The sequence below is a fragment of the Garra rufa genome, chromosome 22, assembly GCF_049309525.1.
Source record: "Garra rufa chromosome 22, GarRuf1.0, whole genome shotgun sequence".
Taxonomy (NCBI): domain Eukaryota; kingdom Metazoa; phylum Chordata; class Actinopteri; order Cypriniformes; family Cyprinidae; genus Garra; species Garra rufa.
Genome location: NC_133382.1, coordinates 6,542,423 through 6,557,626, shown reverse-complemented (window position 1 = coordinate 6,557,626; position 15,204 = coordinate 6,542,423). Strand labels below are relative to the sequence as shown.

The 15,204-nt window shown below is 34.7% G+C and overlaps 1 protein-coding gene across 11 annotated transcripts in view; it reads left to right on the top strand.

The window, feature by feature from the left end:
• mapta (microtubule-associated protein tau a) overlaps window positions 1-15,204 on the top strand; it is a 56,495-nt gene that overhangs the window by 36,207 nt on the left and 5,084 nt on the right. For 5 of the 11 annotated variants that reach the window (XM_073828502.1, XM_073828499.1, XM_073828497.1 and 2 more), the window contains 7 exons: window positions 4,072-4,106; window positions 6,982-7,057; window positions 7,165-7,424; window positions 10,242-10,334; window positions 10,642-10,734; window positions 11,019-11,111; window positions 11,729-11,821. In XM_073828502.1, coding sequence (XP_073684603.1) covers window positions 4,072-4,106; window positions 6,982-7,057; window positions 7,165-7,424; window positions 10,242-10,334; window positions 10,642-10,734; window positions 11,019-11,111; window positions 11,729-11,821 — 743 coding nt within the window. Of the gene's footprint in view, window positions 1-1,650; window positions 2,560-4,071; window positions 4,107-6,981; window positions 7,058-7,164; window positions 7,425-10,241; window positions 10,335-10,641; window positions 10,735-11,018; window positions 11,112-11,728; window positions 11,822-15,204 lie in introns of those variants that run through there. The other 6 variants (XM_073828503.1, XM_073828500.1, XM_073828501.1 and 3 more) reach the window with 6 other exon arrangements.

Sequence of the window (15,204 nt, the reverse complement as noted above, 5' to 3'; positions counted from 1 at the left end):
TGTAGAATAGCAATTTTGCTACATGAATTAGATCACAGATTTTTTTTAAATATTACACAGTTTGTTTTCTCTGTCTTGTTCTGGTAGTACTCCACCTCACTGATCTGTATTTTGTACTGTTATTTGGTTTTGTAAATACACAAAGATATGTCCATTTTATTTTAATAATCAGGAGCAACTAGGTGCTTTTAAAGAGCAAACTCCAATTTTTTTTTTTTACTTAAGTATGTAGAAAAAACTAGTGTAGAACCATTCACTGGTTGCTGTGTTTGTTTAGTAAACAGTTTAGCTCAACCAATGGTGGACTTTTGGGGTGGAATTGTTTCTGTTTTACCAACCAATGGCAGAAGGGAGAAGTACTGACCTTGTGAAAAAGAAGTGCACTTGCAGTGTACTTTAAATCTTAAGATCTTATTAAAAACCTTTACAGTTTCATGATTCTTAACGCTTTTAAATACACTTTTTAAAAGAGCATTTTGTAATAATGTCAAATTTAAGTGTTACTTTAAAGTACATTTAAAATTTTTACTATGCTTTTAAGACGTAGACTTATTTTGATGTCTTGACTTGCATGTAAAATAAGTTATAACTGTTTTAACTGTTGTTATTTGATATCACAGTTAAAAATACTATTTTTTGAATACATTAGAGGTCAAAAGTTTGCATACACTTGTTAATTGTAATTATTTGACCACAATAAAAGGTATCATACAAAATGCATGTTATTTTTTATTTAGTACTGACCTGAATAAGATATTTCACATAAAAGATGTTTACATATAGTGCACAAGAGAAAACAATAGTTGAATTTATAAAAATATTACATACATTACGTTAAGAAGATTACATACACTTGATTCTTAATACTGTTGACACCTGAATGATCCACAGCTTTGTTTTTTTTGTTTTTTTAGTGATAGTTATTATTGAGTCCCTGTTTGTTCTGAATAGTAAAACTCACACTGTTTTTCCTTTAGGTCCCACAAATTATTTGGTTTTTTAGCATTTGAACCCTTTCCAACAATGACTGTATGATTTTGAGATCCATCTTTTCACACTGTGGACCACTCATATGCAACTATTAAAGAAGGTCCAAATGTTCACTGATGTACCAGAAGGAAACACAATGAATTAAGAGCCGGGGGTGAAAACTTTTGAACAGAATGTGTACATTCTTCTTATTTTGCCTAAATATCATATTTTTCATTTAGTACTGCTCTTCAGAAGCTACTTGCATGTTTCACAGAAGACAAAATAAGTTACATTTACCCTGATCTTCAAATTCAAAAAGTTTTCACCCCCCTTAATGCATTGTGTTTCCTTTTGAAGCATCAGTTCATGCAATAATTGCATATGAGTCCCTCAGTTGTCCTCAGTGTGAAAAGATCTCAAAATAATACAGTCATTGAAAAGCCAAAGAATTTGTGGGACCTGCAGTTTAACTGTTTAGGACAAACAAGGGACTCATAAACTATCACTAAACAAAACCAAAAAAACACAGCTGTGGATCATTCTGCTAACAACACAGTATTAAGAATCAAGTGTATGTAAACTTTTGAACAGGGTAAATTTTATAAAAGTGTACTTCTTTTTCACAAGGTTAGTGGTACAAAAACTTTAAAAAGTAAAAAAAAAAAAAAACTTTTTGCAAGCAATCTTGCTCTTTAATTGTACCTATCAGCTCATATTTCTGTGTTCAGTGTGAAGTCTGGTTTCATCACAGCTGTTTGTTTTGTATGTTAACAAAGGCCAGCAAACCAGTTTGTTATGTTTGCCCATTGTCTTTCCTCTACAGTTAGTATTTTTGTTCCCTCCTTATCATGTGACAGTTTCCTTGGGAAAAGTGATATAGATAGATGTTGTCATTGCTTTCTGTAAATCTTGAATGGGACGTGTATTAGTGAAAGGCAAAAGCGGCTTTGTTTCCAGCTTTAGCAGCAGGGTTTTCATCAGATGGTTATGATCAGCACTCGGACTGGAGCTGCGTAGATCCCCAGAGAATACTAGAGCAGGAGGAAGACCTCCTCAGAAGCAGCTGGTCTGGACGACCGGCCCATTCCCATCATCGGCGGACAGCCGTCAGTCCGGACCGCACCAGGAGCCTGTCTCTAGAGAATGAGCCACCTGTGACTTTCCTGGTCCGCAGCTCCGCCCTGGAAGACCTGACATCCGTCGGGGAGAGGATTGCTGAAGCCAGGGCTCCTTACAGCGAGACCCTTCAGGAAGAGGAAGAACTGTCTTTTTATGGCAACGAGAGCCATGTTGAAGAAGAAAAGCTTCCGGCGTGGGCCAGCAGGTCTTTCGCTGAACATGCACCTTCTGAAACCAAAGAGCATAGTTTTACAAAAACTCTACCTCATGAACACATGGAAGCACTGGGCGAAGCACAGGAGAACGTTGATGCTACGTTATCAGAGGTTGATCACATCGTTATCGCTTCCAACGAAGATGCAAAAAAGACAGAATCCACTCCTCCCTGTACAAGCACAGTTGGCTCTCCAAAAGGTGTCCACGTCTCCCCAGCAAGAAAATCCATGGTGCCAGTGGCTCAGTTCAAAGGTCTGTGCAGTTAAGCTCACAGAATCCCAGTGCAGTGTCTCTTCCTTGGTTTGCCTCCACCTATGTTTTACAGAGCCGCTTAGCTATGCACCACTTTCTGTCTATAACGAACATCCTACAAAATGAACGGCGTTGCTGAGGAGAACGATCTGTTGTCCTGCAATTGTTTGCTACACGTCGTCCTTTTTTGGGCACTCAGTCTCACTCTGTCATTCTTTTGTTCCCTCTGGTGGTCTTGCAGCCTGTTTTGCGCCGATTGATGAAATCCATGTTTGCTGGCCGTGTTTCAATGCGTTCATTTTGGCATGTCCGTGTGCATGACCGTGTTTGCATGTGTTCACGACACCATCTGGTGTAGCACTGCTTTAACAGATCCCTTCACTTTCATTTACAGCTTTTGTTTCCCAAATGTTTCTTTAAAACAGTAGAATTAGAATTCACCAGTTAAGAAAAAGAGAGAAAGAGTTAGGACAAAATGTGGAATTTTTGGTTCTCCAAAGAACCTTTCTGTCAACAGTTCTTAAAAGAATCACTTTTTCTTACAGTAAATTTAATTTGAAAATCCAAAGAAACTTTTGTGGAATAGATAGGTTCATGGATCCACCTTGACCAATAAATAACCTTTATTTTAAAGGATTAGTTCACTCCAGAATTAAAGTAATTAAAATAATTTACTTACCCCATGCCATCTAAGATGTGTATGTCTTTCTTTCCTCAGTCGAAAGGAAATTAAAAATTTTGCGGAAAACATTTCAGGATTTTTCGCCATATAGTCGACTTCATTGGTTGTCAAAATGTTGAAGGTCCAAATTGCTGTTTCAATGCAGCTTCAAAATGATATTTTGAACCAAAGTACACAGACGAAGAACTAACCATACATGACCTGTTCAATGTTATCATGTAATGTGTGAAGTCGAGCTAGTGCAAAATTAGCATTTGTGGTTAAAAAGTTTATACTTTTTTTTGAAAATGACCAATCGTTTTGCTAGATAAGACCCTTATTACTTGGTTGGGATCGTGTAGAGCCTTTAAAGCTGCATTGAAATTGCAATTTGGACTTTCAACCCATTGAAGTCCACTATATGGAGAAAAATCCTGGAATTTTTTCTTCAAAAATCTTCTATTCAAATGAAGAACGAAAAGACATTACTATCCTGGATGTCATGGTGGTGAATAATATCAGAATGCATTATGTTGAACTTCTAAATCTAAGATCGTAAGCTAGGTGAGAGAAATTATAAACGAAAATGATTTGATTCAGTACTTAAAATAATTTAAAAAAATAGTATTACGTCATTTTAAACTAATTATTTTATCCAGTAATTGTTATTAGCAAAGCGTTAACATCAAACCACATTGAAATCGATTTGGTAGTCTGTAGTTTTACAGATTAGTCACTTGTGAGGATTGGTAATGATTAGGCAGTTCACTAGGTTCAGCTAAACATTTATTCACATGCTACTTCTGATACACTGATTGTATTCATATTGGTGCATTTTTGCTTCTTCACAGCTCAGTCCAAGGCCAATGGTGATGCTGAGAAGAGGGTGAGTGCTAATAGCTATTTTGCATCATCTTTCTGTTCTCTTCCACTTTCATTGTAGTATTTTGCCTTTTATTTTGCCTCATCAAGTTTTCATCCACTACTGTTTTGCTCTTTATATAAAGACCCCTAAAAACCCGAACAGTAAAGTCAGACCATCCTCCCATAAAACACCCTCCTCCATCCCGAAAAAGACCATGGCCTCCTCTAGTAGATCTCCCTCAGTACCCGCCTCCAGTTCTGGGCCCAAAGAATCCAGGGCAAGAGTGAGTACGGCTGCTGGTGTCGAACCCTGTGTCCTGCTGCTTCTGAGAAAAAGGTTTAACTGGCAGTCCGCGCACTGTCTGGTGTGATTAACAGCATCTTTATCTCTCCTCCTACTAACTGACCAACATCTTATTAACACAAAGATCCATCTTTGATGTTCGTTCTGATTTAGGATGCAGCATCAACACTGACAAGTGAACATAATTTGCATGATTTAAGAATATTTGCAATGCACATCTTCAGCTTCAGCTCTGTTAGTGTGCTTCCAGTGGATGGATTCATAATTATTGAATGTGCTTTCAACAGACTGAATGTTTGAGCAGGCAAACATGCCATTAAGCCTATAATTTAGTTTTCTTATTTGTTAAAGGAGAAGTTCACTTCCAGAACTAAAATTTACAGATTATTTACTCACACCCTTGTCATCCAAGATGTTCATGTCTTTCTTTCTTCAGTCATAAAGAAATTTTAAGGAAAACATTTCAGGATTTCTCTCCATATAGTGGACTTCTATAGTGGCCGTCAGTTTGAACTTCCAAAATGCAGTTTCAAATGGTTAGCTGAGGCAGAAGGTCTTATCTAGCGAAATCATTGGTTATTTTCTGAAATAATTTACCATTTTTATATTTTTTTAACCTCAAATGCTTGTCTTGTCCAGCTCTGCGTGAACTCTGTGTATTTCGGTTCAAGACAGTTAGGTTATGTCGAAAAACTCCCATAAAAAGTATCTAAATTGAAATTTTTTGTTAGAAAATAACCAATCGTTACACTAGATAAGACCCTTCTTCCTTGGCTGAAATTGTTTAGATCCCTTTGAAGCTGCATTTAAACTGCATTTTGGAAGTTCAAACTCTGGGGCACCATAGAAGTCCATTATATGGAGAGAAATCCTGAAATGTTTTCCTCCAGGCTTGTGCACAATTCAGAATTTCAGAATTGGCCGCCATTCAATTCATAAGTTGGAATTTGAATTGAATTGACTCCGCCCCACAGGAAGTTGAATTTGAATTGGAGTTGGAATGACAGGAAGTGGAATTAAATTCATGGCAGTTCAAAGACATTCCACACAGTCATACAACAGAAAGAATCTGTTGAATCTCACACACAGTTACATTAATTTTGTAATTTAATAGCATAATTTCATTATACATAACTAGTCACTCCTCAACCCTGCATACATTTTGTTCCAACATAGATAATGATCAAATTATTGAAATAAATTACTCCCTCAATGTTTGATTAGTTTTGTTCAAAATGTTATTTTCATTTCAAAGTAATCAAATAACACAATGTAATCTGTACAAGTAGTTCAAACTAATATCATTTATAGAATATGTAATGAAATCATATCTGACATATATTGTAAAGCTTCATTGTTAAACACTTTACTTATGTATATGAATTTCTTTGAATTTGTATTGAATTGCAATTCTTCTTCCTTTAATTCAAATTCGAATTGTAATTCTAGATCCTGTATTTGACATCAATTCAAGAATTGAATTGGAATTTAGGAGTCATTCTCAATTCAATTCTGAATTGTGCACAAGCCTGTTTTCCTCAAAAAACATAATTTCTTTATTCATTTTGGGGGCTGAGTTAATTATCTGTAAATTTTTGTTCTAGAAGCGAACTTCTCCTTTAATGAATGCTTCTTCAAATATGAGTGCTTTTGTCCAACAGTGGGCGTACATGTATCGCAAGAAAATTGTTAATTGTTGAACATTTCAATATTTCCACCACATCTTAATGGTGGACATACTGGGCTGAAAATGACATTTTCTAAATAAAAAGCTGATTTTATTTGTGTCTTTTTCAAAGCTTTTGCATTGATTGATTGTGATTCACAAATAATTGGTCGTTTCGATATTTATCTTTAATTTATTTTAAGCTGTTGACAGCTTTTTTTTTTTTTGGTAAACAGAATTTACACTAACTGAAAATGGTTGGTTATGGTGGAAATTGCAGCAAAACTGGGGAGATAATGTGCCGAAAAACTTTTTACACACTAAATATTTAAATATATTTATTTAATATTAATATTATTTTACTCTATTTGCATTATCATAGTTTTCATTATGTTATTAATATTTTATGATGGATTTTCACAGATCTTGGTCAAAGGTATAACAATAAAATATAGTCATAAAAGATTTAAAAAGTATAAAAGAAATGTTATTTATGATTTTCAAAAATTCAGTTTATTGTGACTATACAACAAAGAATAAAAGTAAAGTTTTATTTTATTAGTATTTTTTTTAATTAAAGCTTTATTTTAAAACCAGCCCTTGGGACATAAAAGAGACACTTGTATGTACCTTATTCTTCAGTGTGGAAGTAAGCCTATGGGTGAGACTTCCGGTTTATTAGCCGCTATATCGAAATAATGAGATGAATAACAACATGCAGTAAAATAACAAAAAGTAACAAAACAAGCTGTTTTGTACAGCTTAAAATAGCTGGATGCGGATGAGACTGGAAGCCAGACCCATAAAATTGACAATTGGCTGCACCCACTCTTACCGGAAAAATAAGGTGAATAGACATTAGCACTTGAATATAATTATTAATGTATTTCTATTTTGTTTTCTCTGTGTATTCCCGTATATCTCTAGGCTCCTAGTAGCAGTAGACCTCATGCTGCCGGTACAAAGATTCCTGCCATGACTGCGGTTGCCAAAAATGGAAAAGGTAAGTTTTTTTTCACAAAGGAGTTTTTAGAAACAAATCTTGTATATATTTTTGAAAAAAAAGAGAACATTTGATTGCCATCTTAATAATCCTTTACTGTTTCCCAGACTCTCCTAAGACCCCCGAGACCAGCGGGCACAGCAGCCCCGGCACTCCCAAATCCCCTGCCAGCAAGGCTGCGGGTGGCAAGCCTCCAAGCACAGGAAATGAAATCAAGAAGGTCGCAGTGATTCGCTCGACCCCTAAATCTCCGAAGAACCGTTCACCCACATCACTGTCGGCCGCTGCCCCCCTCCCTGATCTGAAGAACGTACGAGCCAAAATCGGCTCCACTGACAACTTAAAGCACCAGCCTGGAGGCGGCCGGGTATTTCATCTTGAGCTCACTTTAATGCTCTGTTTGCAGTTAGTAGGGATGATGCTAAATTCTCACAATACAATTATATCGCCAAATGAACTTGAAATTCACAATACAATATTTATTGCGATACTTAAAAAAAAAAAGACAAATAAAGACTTGGGAAAAATTAAAATGTACATTTTAAAGTAAATTATTCTATTTCATTCACTTTGAGAATTCAAAATTAAGAGCTCCAACCCATGTTCTTAACTACGAAAACTTAAGTCAGAAAAAAGTGAATTGACTGAACTTCTAAGGGGACTCAACTCTCTTTTTATTTGTGATATACTGTCTCAGTCTAAATTACATTCACACTAGTGTTTTAGGAAGCCAAACAAATTAGAATATAAAAATAATACTAACAACAATTTTATATTATTGTTATTCCTATGGCAGTAATAACCATATATGTGACCCTGGACCACAAAACCAGTCTTAAGTCGCTGGGGTATATTTGTAGCAATAGCCAAAAATACATTGCATGGGTCAAAATTTTTGATTTTTCTTTTATGCCAAAAATCATTAGGAAATTAAGTAAAGATCATGTTCCATGAAGATTTTTTGTAAAATTCCTACTGTAAATATATCAAAATGTAATTTTTGATTTGTAAAATGCATTGTTAAGAACCTAATTTGGACAACTTTAAAGGTGATTTTCTCAGTATTTTGATATTTTTGCACCCTCAGATTCCTGATTTTCAAATAGATGTATCTCGGTCAAATATTGTCCTATCCTAACAAACTATGCATCAATAGAAAGCTTATTTATTGAGCTTTCATATGATGTATAAATCTCAGTTTTGTAAAATTTTACCTTATGACTGGTTTTGTGGTCCAGGGTCACATATTGTAAAAAAAAAAAAAAAAAAACTAATGAAAATAGTTATTTCATAGGTATATTATTTTTGGACTCGTTGTAACATTACCCATTTAAACTACTAGCTGTCTGCAATTTATACTGTACTTTTTAGCTTTTATTTTGACGGAAAACTCAGGCTTCAGTGAAAACAGGTTTACAAAAACACATCTAACTGCAAATCTAGTGACATGCTGTAATCATCTGCCACAAAAATAAAGCATAACTGGTGGTCGTTGCATTCCCAAACACGCCATAAACTAAATACAGCCAATAAATGAGTGCACTGCATTGACTGCATTACAGTGCAACTGAGCTGTTCTGAGGCACGGAAAACACTGGATCACGAGCTGATCATCTGAAAGAAGCCAAAAACAGACTTGATAAAGGGATTAAGCCATACTGTGCTTTCGTTTTTGTTTCATCTGACAGATAATGTGCCAAAGCATAATGGCCCAAAACACAACTTTAAAGACCTTTTAAGTTAGAAGTTTTATATATTTTAAAAAACTACACTTTTTGCCCGGAAGACCTATAGTTTCATATCGTCATGTGACCACGATAATATTAAAGGTTGTATCAGCGATTTCTAGCCTAAAACATAAAGTGTCAATTTCAGCTGACCTTTCTTCACGATCCGCTCGCTGCCTGCCCCATAAATTGTCTGTGAAAAAAACGCGTCTCTCTGGTCAGCCTAGGGTCCGAGATATGCCAAAAAAACAACCTTTCCACAGATAAACAAACAGTGTTCCAACCAATCAGCGTCAGGGGTTTGGTGTTGTGGACTTTCCTACTGGTGCTGGGATGTGAGGGAGGCGGAGTGAAAGTCCACAACACCAAACCCCTGACGCTGATTGGTTGGAACACTGTTTGTTTATCTGTGGAAAGGTTGGTAGTGCCGATTGTTTTTTTGGCATATCTCGGACCCTAGGCTGACCAGAGAGACACGTTTTTTTCACAGACAATTTATGGGGCAGGCAGCGAGCGGATCGTGAAGAAAGGTCAGCTGAATTTGACACTTTATGTTTCAGGCTAGAAATCGCTGATACAACCTTTAAGACAGTTTTGCTATAGCGATACCACAATATTGATAATACCGTTACATCCCTAGCAGTTAGGGTTTTGCAGTTCAAAGTATATAATATTGTTTTTTTTTTAAAAGCCCTAAACAAACAGGTAGCTTCTTAAGATTTAAGGCGAGACACTGCAGGTGAATGGGGTAAAAAAAAATAACTAATAGTTATCACCTTACTTATCTAGTTGATTGATTACATTGATTATTGTAAAAAAAAAAAAGTGTATTACAAGTTTTCTAAAATGTTAGGTCTAAATATGAAAATGAGGCATTATTTAATGAAATATGTGTTAATTTGCAAGTCAGTTTTAAAATTCTTGTTTAATTTTTTTTTACATATTAGAGTCAAATGTTTTTTTACAGAGTGAATTTTGGGTATCTCATTTTGTCACTCCATAATTCTCAATAAACTTAGAACAGACAGAAAACAATATATTTTTTACACTTTTTTGGGGAATAAAATGTTGTATAAAATCAAGCTAATTACATATGAACAAATCCCTCAGTAAAAACCTTCAGGATATAGACTGGAATAAAACTGCAAAGTTTGGTGTGTGTAAGTGCTATTGAAGTGGAGATTTATGGCTCCATGTAGGAGAAAAAAAATATTGAAAAAAATAGATAAAGTGTGCTATAGTATAAAAGAAACACTTAACAGTGTTTTTTGGATGTTTTCTTTTCACTAGTGTGAAAAAACACTTTATGGAAAACCAAAAAGGCCAAAATCTTAAACTTGACAGGTGTATGAAAAAAATGTTTTGCCTGCAGTGTCTCCCCTTAAGTATAATCAGATTGGCTGTACAAGTAATTTAATCTAAAATTAGTTCACTCTCCCAATGTTTTCCTTTCACAGGTACAAATTCTTGATCAGAAGGTGGATTTCAGTAGTGTTCAGTCTAAGTGTGGCTCCAAAGCCAATCTCAAGCATGTACCAGGAGGTGGAAATGTGAGTAACTCTGGAATGAATCCAACACATACAATATGTTCCTTTATTACCACCAAACTATATTTGTCATTGGCTGTCTCAGCATTATCAGTAAACTGTCACTGTTTGTCAAATATTAGCTGCACGGTGAGAATTGACTAATATACTCTCTCTAGGTATTGTAATGGTTACACTTCCCCAAGAATGGTAACTATCTGTTTTGGGAAAGCACTTATGAATATGTCTTTATGCTTCATGAGCATCAGGGAACGTTTACCATTTTGCCATTTTTTCTTCATGAAAACTTCAGAACGTTTGCTTTAAACAGGTGCAAGTTTTTGATCAGATGTTGGACTTTAGTAATGTCCCTTCTAGGTGTGGCTCCAAAGACAATATCAAACATACACCCGGAGGTGGCAATGTAAGTTACGTCGGGGTAAAAAAAATCATCCAGACCCGGTTCACTCCTAAATTTACCATTACTCTTTCATTCCTTACTACTGATAGATGGAAGTCAAGACTAATCAAACTCCCAGCATCCCTTACTGACTTGAGATGTTCCTCAGATGTTCCTCATGAAGTTCAAATACTGTGTAACATCAGATGTTAAGTAAACAGTACTTTTGAGGTTCTGTCAGTAGGTTTCTGTTTTGGTTTCACCCCAAAAGGTAATTCTTCTTTTCCTTGACCTCTGCACTTTTTCAGGTCAAAATTCTTGATCAGAAGGTGGACTTCAGTTCTGTCCAGTCAAAGTGTGGCTCCAAAGACAATATGAAACATGTGCCGGGAGGTGGCAATGTGAGTAACTATAGGATGAACTCAACACCCTCTGTCTTGGTTCTTCCTGGAGTTATGACCATTTGTGGAAACCTTGTAAAAAAGTTAAAGCTCTTAGTGTCACTAACTTCTTGTATTGATAATGAACTGTAAAAGAGGGTTTTTACAATTGTTGAGTCAGTTGTTCTACACTGAAAGTCAAGAGTGAGTGGGAGACATTCACATACTAATGACTCTTTCTCAGTGGCAGTTAATTGGAAAGATAACTCCTGCTCTTCCCAACTTGATTTTCCAGGTAAAAATACTGAATCAGAAGGTGGACTTTAGTAATGTCCAGTCAAAATGTGGCTCCAAAGACAATATCAAATACGTTCCAGGAGGTGGCAATGTGAGTAACTATAGGTTGAACTCAACACCTACAGTCTTGGTTCTTCCTGAAGTTATGACCATTTGTGGAAACCTTGGGATTAGCAATTTGGACACCCGTTCCATCTACCCTCTCTAGGTTACTTTCATGGTCTAAAAAGTCTTTCCTAATGATGACTTTCATCTGGTGGCTCTCTGGGTTCCTCTCTGGTCCTGAGTTAAAAAAAAATACAGATAACTCCTTCTCTTCTCCAAACTATTCACTCTTACAGGTTCAAATTCTTGATCAGAAGTTGGACTTAACTAGCGTGCAGGCTAGATGTGGTTCCAAAGATAATATCAAACATGTACCCGGAGGTGGAAAAGTGAGTAAACAGGGACCCGTTTGTTGATGTTAAACCAGAAATCATACTAAAGAGACTTCAATGGTAGGGATGCACTGATACTAATAAGCCAGTTATGGCCAATAACCAATAAATCACATTTGTCTTAATGAAGCAAAAATATAAAATCAGTGCCATTTTGGCATCGTAACATCATAATGCAATATATACAAAATGGAAAATTAAAGATGTTTAAAGATTAAATGTATTAGTATTTTAAAAACTAACTATCTAAATGTTATAATCTATTGCTCACTTAATCTAAATGTAAAAAGACAACTTAAATTTCACAATCAAATGGGTATAGTGTCAATATACTGTGTATTTCTGTTATATATTAATGCCAGGTAAATACTGATTCTGGTTTCTGGTTTCTTAGCTAGGATTATATGATCACTCACCCTCTACATTTGATAAAGTTTGTGTTTTTGTGGTGGTTTAGTAAACTTTTTAGCCTTAATTTGCATTTTTGTTAGCTTTTCATATTTTCTTTCACCCTATGATTTCCGCAATATGGAAAATTATTAATAATTATTAATAATAATAATAATAAATATACATGCTAATACTTAAAAACTACTACTAATTTTTTGCATTGATGTTATTAGCATTGCTGTTTTTGTTTTTTGCTGTTTTTGTGTTTTGTGTTCACCATGTTGTATGTTTTGCACTCCTAATAAAAAAAAAACAAAACAAAATGGTTTCATTAGGTTTCATATTAGTTGCTTGTAATTATACATTACTTACTGTTATTACTATACCAAATATGTAAACCTGTAATGTAACAAGGACACATCAAATAAAGCATTAACATGATTATTGTAAAAATAAATAAAATATGTGGAAAAAGTGGACGGAATCACGGAATCCAGGCATAAAAATGGAATTTACTGTATAACAAGGAATGTCATGGAATTTGCTATTTGAGTTTTGAATTACCAGAAAAATTATTTACCAGAATTTATTTACCAGATGTAATGTAAAATGTAAATAAACAACACAGTATTTCTGAAAAAGAAAGAAATAAAATAATTATTTTTTTTATTAAATCAATGAATGCTTTTGATTATTAAACTTTAATGAAATTATTCAAATGGAATCTAGAAAATGAATGGAAAACAGAATTTGGTAAAAAATAAAAGTGAATTTGAGACAAAATAAAACGTATTCCATAGGGCCTTCAAAATTAAAATTTTGTTAAAACTTTTAACAAATGGCTGGTAAATTATGTTTTAATTAAGCTTCACGATTTAAATCAATTCGCTTTCTGATTAATGTTTTTAATGTAGCCAATAAAGAGTCTGGAAAAAATTTTAATGTAAAAAACAGAATCCAAAAACATTAAAACAAAAAAACATAATTGAATTTGGGAAAAAATATTAATAATTCATTGTGAATCTTTATGTGACCCTGGACCACAAAACCCGTCATAAGGGTACATTTTTTGAGATGAGATTTATTTTTTTATTGAGATTTATACATCATCTGAAAGCTGATTAAATAAGCTTTCCATTATTTTCCAGGACAATATTTGGCCGAGATAAATAGTAATAACATGAAAGGATAAATCATAAAATGAATGTTGTAATTTGTTGAGTTGATATTCCATGCATAAAATCTAATAAAGAAACTTGAGGTATAATATTTGGCCGAGATACAACTATTTGAAAATCTGGAATCTGATGGTGCAAAATATACTGAGAAAGTCGCCTTTAAAGTTGTCGAAATGAAGTTCTTAACAAGGCATATTACTAATCAAAAATTAAGTTTTGATATATTTATGGTAGGAATTTTACAAAATATCTTCATGGAACATAATCTTTACTTAATATAATTAATGTAAAATTATTTTATTTTGTGGTCCAGGGTAGGAGCAATTACATTTTTGCTCAAAACAGAAACCTCCCATACTTCAATTTACCATATAATTATAAGACCAATTTTGACTTTGATTTTTAGGAAAGTCTTCTTACAAAAGCAGATGACCAGACCACCGCTAAAATCCAAACTCTTAATACCAACCGGCCTGTCATTAAGGCCAGTCAGTACACTCATTAAAAGTACCAGCGAGTGATCCATAGAGATCCTTATGCACTCAAGATGAGTCGCTCTCCTCTGCTGTTGAAGGACATCAGCTCTTTAGCACAGAGGGGTCTTGTTGTACCTCTCTGGTCAGCCGAGTGTTCTTTTGTGGTGAGCAATTGGCTAGAGCTGAGAGCTGACCTCACCCTAAAGACACTGAGGCCTTTTTGTACAGAAAAAAACCCAGCAGCTGTGGCTATGAGGTCATTGCTTCTATTTTTGGAAGCAGGGATGGTACACAATTGTACCGTTCTCATGTTGTATCCTCAATCTATAGTCTACACTGAAGAACAAACTTGCTTAGTAGACCGAAAACCACTGAAAATAATTAAAGGGTTATGGTTTATGATCCTTTGAGGTTAGATTAAATCGCTATAAATACAAATTGGTTTTAAAAATGATATTCTCAGAGACGACTAAACCACCAAGAGGGTGTTTTGCGTTCAAGCAACTGAGTTTACTGACCAGTTGCACTTTTGCAACTGTATGCCATTTGGTCACACTTTAATTTAGGGACCAATTCTCACTATTAACTATTAACTAGTTGTTGCCTCAACAAACTCCTAATTGGCTGCTTATTAAGGGAAGACACTGCAGGCAAAAACAGAGTTTTTTCATGCACCTGTCAAGTTTGAGATTTCAGGCTTTTTGGTTTTTCATAAAGTGTTTTTTCAGATTAGTGGAAAGAAAACATCCAAAAGACACTGTTGTTTATTTTATAGCACTTTATCTATTTGTGTCAATAGATTTTAATTACAATACATATTTTTAAAGGTCATTTTTTCAAAATAATTTTTTTCTTCAACGCTGAGCCATAAATCTCCACTTCAGCAGCACTTACAAACACCAAACGTTACATTTTTATTCCTGTCTATATCCTGAAGGTTTTTACAGAGGGATCTGTTCATACAGTGCCTTGCAAAAGTATTCATTTTTTTCACATTTTGTTTTGTTGCATCATTATGTTAAACTGCTTCAAATTAGTTTTTCCCCACATCAGTTTACACTCCATACACCATAATAATGACAAAGCAAAACCCAGATTTGCAAATTTTACAAATTTATTAAAAATAAAACACTGAAATAAGTACATTGCATAAGTATTCATACCCTTAACTCAGTACATAGTTGAAGCACCTTTACAGCCTCAAGCCTTTTTGGGTATGGTGTGACAAGCTTTGCACATCTGCATTTGGCAATTATCTGCCATTCTTTGCCTCACCTTTTCACCTCTCAAGCTCTGTCAGCTTGGATGGGGGCTGGCAGACATTTTCTAGAGTCCT